This window comes from Parasteatoda tepidariorum, chromosome 3, assembly GCF_982258835.1.
Source record: "Parasteatoda tepidariorum strain Cologne lab strain chromosome 3, Ptep-v5.0, whole genome shotgun sequence".
Lineage (NCBI taxonomy): Eukaryota > Metazoa > Arthropoda > Arachnida > Araneae > Theridiidae > Parasteatoda > Parasteatoda tepidariorum.
The window spans coordinates 106,083,046-106,089,544 of record NC_141757.1 but is presented as its reverse complement, the minus strand read 5'-3'; the positions used below and the strand labels follow the sequence as shown (position 1 = coordinate 106,089,544).

Genomic DNA, 6,499 nt, shown 5'->3' with positions numbered 1-6,499 from the left:
GACAATTAGTAAATAAAATAAAAAATAATATTTATTTAAAGTTATTTTTTGCATAGAATTATCTTTGGATAAACGAATCTTATAATAGTGTGCAAAAACTTCATGATTCGCTTAAAAAAGCTCTTCAAATACAGCGAAATACTCAAAAAGCTTTGTTAACATTAAGAGATCCAAACATTCAATCGCTCTTCTGCCTAAACAACTATGACAATATTTTCAGGCTGGAAAACTTTTAAAATATTGACTACCTTCCATATTTTTAGGATCAAAAATTCAAATCCATTGGAAAAAAAAAATCGTTTTTTTTTTTTCTTGCTTTGTAACTTAAAATATCGTTTGTATAAATTAATTAGCAAGTACAAGATTATGTCCTCGAACAAAAAAAAATTGAGACTCAAGACGTAAACTATTTACGTATTAGATTGAAAGTTATTTAAGACGAGTAATTTTGTTTCGCACTATATATAAATATGAAGTCGAATCAATAGATAAACTACATTCAAGTTCCGAAAATTTTGTGGTAGAAGCAATCCATCAATTAGCACAATCGATCACGTTATCTTCCATGTTGAACCCGAACTATCGCCTAATACAAACTGAACCAGGGTGTCCTAGTACCGGTCACAAAAATTTTAATGGCAATTATTCGAAACTTGACAGTATTCGACGATTTTTGATCAATTATAGAAATCAAATTTCTCAAATGAATTCCAATTCCAAAATGAATCACAATTATTCCTATAAGCAATCAATTCTACTTATGGTGATTAGAAAACGAATAAAACGTGTGTTAGAGATTGTAATATGTTTTTATAGTTGGTGTCACGTGACTCTGACTGCTGCTGCTGCTGCTGCTTTCATTTAATTTTTATTCTTTAACTTTGGTTTTTATGTTGGCAACCTTCTTGAAGTGTTTTGTGTTGATTATTTAGTGTTCGAATAAGTTAGGTTTTGAAAATATCACTAAATGGAGATTGCTTTAGAATTAATAAATGTTTGTTAAGTTTTAATTTGTATCTGTTTATTCATCTGTAGAACTAGTAGTTCATTTGAATAACATTAAAAAGGCGTCCGTGAAATTTATTTGTTTGCTGCAATTTACATTTTCTGGCGTCCGCGACAGGACATTTTTTCCGATTCGAAACAATGTTTCAAGCAGCAAAAGGATTTAAAAAAGAAGATTTGTTGTTCGTCGCTGAAGAAATTGGCGCAACATTACCTCAAAAGGTCACGATAGCGGAACTAAAAGAAGCAATTTTGAAAAGTAAGCAGTATTCCGAAGATCCACAGTTTGTTGAAGATATTTTGGTAACAACTGTTAGTGACCGGAAGCATAAAGAATTGGCGGAGGCGGATCAAAAACAATTAGAATATGAAGAACGGGAAAGAATAAGATTACATGAACTGGAGTTGGCGCGAATTCAAGTAAACCCGCCAGTGGCAATAGCAGGTGAGTCCGAAAATTCTATGATTACTAGTGCTAGGAGGAAATTTAATTTACCCAAATTAGAGTTTCGACAATTCAGTGGAGATATCAAGGAATGGTTACCTTTTTGGAGCCAATTCCAACAGATTCATCAAGATGTAGATATTGCTCCCGAAAATAAATTTCAGTACCTTATTCAAGCTACTGTAAGCGGATCTAGAGCGCGAGAAGTTGTAGAGAGCTTTCCGCCAACCGGAGCTAACTACGCCAAGGTAATTGATAGTCTAAAAGCTCGGTTTGGAAGAGATGAACTTTTGGTAGAAGTTTATGTTCGCGAACTATTAAGATTAATAATTTCGGTTCAGAAAAATGAGAAAATTTTAATGACTTCTCTCTATGATAAACTTGAATCGTACCTTAGAGCATTAGAGACACTAGGAGTAACAACTGATAAATGTGCTTCAATACTTTATCCAATGGTTGAATCTTGTTTTCAAGAAGAGTTCCTGAAAGCATGGAACAGAAGTCCTTCTTACGCAGCTTCAACTGATGCTAAAGAACGACTGAACAATTTGATGAATTTCCTGAAAACCGAAACTGAAGGAGAGGAAAGAATAAATTTAGCCATGGCTGGGTTTGGTTTGGGTTCAAGTGAAAATCGCCAAACTTTTAGGAAAAAAAGAAAGCCTTTGATTTCAGGTAGAGTGCCTACAGCTGCTAATTTACTTACTGCGGCTTCAAAAGAGGTAAAGAAATTATGTGTTTTTTGTTCTGGAAAGCACTCCAGCTCAGACTGTTTCACCGCTCAAAGGATGAGTTTAGCCGAGAGACAAAATATTGTAAGAAAAAACCAGTGTTGTTTTGCGTGCTTGAATCCTGGTCATCCAGTACGTAAGTGCAAAATGTTTATCAAATGTATTGTATGCGGTAAAAGACATGTGCCACTTATGTGTGAGAAGCTAGATACCCGAGGTAAAGAATCAGGAGAAAGTGGTGAGAAATGTGAAAGTTCTGAGATTAACATGTCTAACATTACTTATGGTCCCAAAGTGTTTCTTCAGACATTAAAAATCAAACTGGTTTCAGATAACAAGGAAATTCTAGTGAGAGCTGTATTGGATTCCGGATCCCAAAAAACGTATATTTTGAAAAGTCTCGTGGAACAAATGGGATATACTCCGGTAAGAAAAGAAACACTTATACATTCTTTATTTGGTGGTATTAACTCTGATAAGTATGAACATATATGTTATAGAATCCGATTAAGAAATCCTAAAAACAGCATAACTTGTAACATGGAAGCTTTGGATCAGTCTTCTATATGTGATAACATTACACCTGTAACTGCAGGTCCATGGATCAAGGAGCTTCAGGAAATGAAGATAACTTTATCAGATATTGGTAATGAATTGCAACCTGTACAAGTACTTCTTGGAGCTGACGTGATAGGGAAGCTTATGACAGGTCAGCGTAAAGTATTAACTTGTGGACTTGTCGCCATAGAAACTTTACTTGGTTGGACTTTGTCGGGAAAAGTGCCTGAAAGCGATACATCTTTATGCAATTCTATGTTGGTAACTTCTCTTTTAGTGAAAGAAATGGATATATCAGATATGTGGACATTGGATACCATAGGGATACAGGATCCATCAGAACAGGAGACTAAAGAAGAACTTTATAACGCTTCGGTAGATCATTTCTTAAAGACTGTTAAAGTTGAAGATCAACGTTTCCTTGTTAGTCTACCTTGGCTTGACGTACATTTGCCTTTGCCCGACAATTTTAATTTAGCACTAAAAGGATTGCAAGTAACGACTCGGAAGCTTAAAGCAGAAAATTTGTTTGAGGAATACGGAAATGTTCTCAAAGAATGGGAACGAGAAGGCATCATCGAAGAGGTTCCTGTAGAAGAATTGAAATTGACTTGTCACTATATGCCACATCGTCACGTAGTGAAGGAGAACAGTACAACAAAGATTAGGCCGGTGTTTAATGCTTCGTCTAAACAAAAGGGACATCCCAGTCTTAATGACTGTGTTGAAAAGGGCCTAAATTTGATCGAATTAATTCCTTCCATAATGACAAGGTTTCGCCTCCATAAGTTTGGCATAACAGCAGATATACGCAAAGCTTTTTTGCAAATAGGTCTCCATAAGCCAGATAGAGATTTTCTACGTTTTCTATGGCACGACGAACAAGGTGAGCTCAAACATTACCGTCATCGAAGAGTTGTCTTCGGTGTTTCTTGTAGTCCATTTTTGCTAGCGTCAACCATACGATACCACTTAGAAAACAAACTAGATGAAGCCACACAAGGAAATGGAAGATATCCTGAAGGCATTATCCGCCAACTACTACTCAGTTTTTATGTGGATAATTGTTTAGTTAGTGTTGAAACTGAGCAAGAGTTAAAGGAGTTTATTGAAGTTGCCACAGAAATTATGGCTGAAAGAAAATTTGATTTAAGAGGGTGGGAGTTCACTAATCCCGCTGAATCCACTGTAAGGTCAACAAACATTCTAGGAATGATATGGGACAGACAAAGTGATACTCTTTCCATAAATATTCCTGATGTTAATGAAACAAAGAATGAAGTGATCACAAAGCGAAATATTTTATCAGCTTCACACAAAGTTTTTGATCCCATAGGGATAACCAGTCCAGTGATGATGCGTCCAAAACTTTTGTTACAAAATTTGTGGAAGTCTAAAATTGGTTGGGACGCTGAAGTGGATATAAAAACGAGCGAAGAATTTCTAAAATGGTTAAATGAGCTTGAATATTTGAAGAATGTGAGGGTGGCAAGATTAGAACTTCTTGGTGCCACAATATCTGCTCGTCTATCCACTGAGGTCCGAAAAGAGTTTAAAACCCACAATGTGTATTTTTGGACAGACTCCACCACAGTGTTAGCTTGGTTGAAAAGAGAAGAAACGTGGGGTGTATTCGTACAGAACCGTGTTCAAGAAATTAGAAAACTGACACCAGTTCATGCATGGAGACATGTACCTGAATCCTTGAATCCCGCGGATCGGCCAAGTAGAGGTTGTTCAGCTAAGCAATTGTGCCAGTCAAAATGGTGGGAGGGTCCCTGTTGGTTGTACCTTCCATCCCGTGAATGACCAACTAACGACTCAGAGGAAGATGTTAATGAAGAAGAAGTGATTAGAGAAAAAAGAAGAACGATCGTATCTTCAATTGTAAATATTGAAGTTACAGAAATGTGGAGCGATCATTTTTCCTCTTACAGTAGAAACATCAGAGTGGTGTCATGGATTCTTCGTTTCATACATAACACATCACATGAAAATAAATTAAAAGGTAACTTGAGCTATGAAGAATTCAAAGAAGCAGAAACTCAAGTGCTTAAATCCATGCAATTAAAAGTGTTTCACGATGAGAAGTTTCTTAACAAAATGCAAGCATTTAGAGATGAAAAGGGATTACTGCGAATAAGAACCAAACTTGTAAATAGTGATGAAACTGAAGATTTTAAATTTCCCATTCTTTTACCTGGTAATACTTTCGCTATGAAGTTAATACGAGAAGAGCATGAGAAATCAATGCATGCTGGTTCTTCTATCGTACTTGCCAGACTTAGGGAGAAGTTTTGGATTCTTAAGGCTAAAAAGTTAGTAAAAGAAGTCATTTCTAAATGCGTGACATGCAAGCGTTTCAAATCTAAACCAGTTGAAGTTCCCTTCGCTCCGCTGCCTAGAGAAAGAGTTACCTTGACAAAAGTCTTCGAGGTAAGTGGTGTAGATTATGCTGGTCCTCTCTACTTGAAGTCAAAAGGAAAAGCTTGGATCGTTTTATTTACGTGCGCCGTTTACCGAGCGGTCCATTTTGAACTGGTACAATCACTCACCACAGATGCTTATATCCAAGCCCTCAGACGATTCATTGCCAGACGAGGCCGGATTTCAATCCTTTATTCCGACAACGGCGCAAATTTTGTGGGAGCCAACAGAGCATTGAAAACATTAGATTGGAACAAGATAGCCGCATACTCAACCGCTCAGAGAATCACTTGGAAATTTATTCCACCTACCGCAGCATGGTGGGGTGGGTGGTGGGAGCGAATGGTCAGAATGCTCAAAGAACTGCTACGTCGAGTTCTAGGGAAATCTACCATCGATTACGAGGAACTCTACACGATATTGTGTGACTGTGAGTCAGTAATAAATTCAAGGCCACTCACTTACATACAAGATAATCCAAATGAATTAGTACCGTTGACACCCGAAATGTTTATTCACGGTGGCGGTAACAGCGAAACACCAGATCTAGATAATGTAGACCGATCTTGCCTCATTAAACGAATAAAGTATTTACAGAAGCTACGTGAAAATCTCAGACAAAGATTTCGAAATGAATACCTTGCTTTTTTAGTCCACAAAGGGGTAAGAAGAAATAACGTTTTGGACGTTGGTGATGTTGTGTTAATAGGACATGACAATGTCCGTCGTATCGATTGGCCACTTGGAGTTATTTCAGAAATTTTTCCTGGTAAAGATGGTATTCCTAGAGTTGCAAGACTGAGGACCAGTAAGGGTGAAAGGATCCGTCCATTTCAAAGGCTTTACCCATTAGAAGTGTCTTCCAAAACAGATATTGAGGTTTTAAAAGCTGCTAGAAGGACTGACGATTTTGTAGAAAACAATGAAGCTTTAGAGGTGAATTATTTTCCTAAAACTAAGTCGGGAAGAATCATCAAAGTTCCTGTTCGGTTGGGCTTGTGAGCATTCTTTTTATTTTTAGCTCCAGTTAGTTTAAAGTTCCAACTTTCGGTTGCAAAGTTCAATAAGCCTAACTTTGCAAGGTGGGAGTATGTTAGAGATTGTAATATGTTTTTATAGTTGGTGTCACGTGACTCTGACTGCTGCTGCTGCTGCTTTCATTTAATTTTTATTCTTTAACTTTGGTTTTTATGTTGGCAACCTACTTGAAGTGTTTTGTGTTGATTATTTAGTGTTCGAATAAGTTAGGTTTTGAAAATATCACTAAATGGAGATTGCTTTAGAATTAATAAATGTTTGTTAAGTTTTAATTTGTATCTGTTTATTCATCTGT

General features: G+C 36.6%; 2 protein-coding genes across 2 annotated transcripts; both read left to right on the top strand.

Moving 5' to 3' along the window:
• Positions 1-1,146: 1,146 nt before the first annotated feature.
• LOC147814132 (uncharacterized) lies at positions 1,147-4,548 on the top strand. Its single transcript, XM_087160218.1, has one exon. The coding sequence runs from the start codon at positions 1,147-1,149 to the stop codon at positions 4,546-4,548; it is 3,402 nt and encodes a 1,133-aa protein (XP_087016344.1).
• A 99-nt stretch (positions 4,549-4,647) lies between these two features.
• On the top strand, positions 4,648-6,168 carry LOC147814131 (uncharacterized). The gene has a single exon (XM_087160217.1). It carries the CDS (start codon positions 4,648-4,650, stop codon positions 6,166-6,168), a length of 1,521 nt encoding a protein of 506 aa, XP_087016343.1.
• Positions 6,169-6,499: the final 331 nt, after the last annotated feature.

What these genes read in the sequence shown, in the direction of transcription:
- LOC147814132 (XM_087160218.1), top strand. Translation starts at nt 1,147, where the DNA reads ATGTTTCAAGCAGCAAAAGGATTTAAAAAAGAAGATTTGTTGTTCGTC.
- LOC147814131 (XM_087160217.1), top strand. Translation starts at nt 4,648, where the DNA reads ATGTGGAGCGATCATTTTTCCTCTTACAGTAGAAACATCAGAGTGGTG.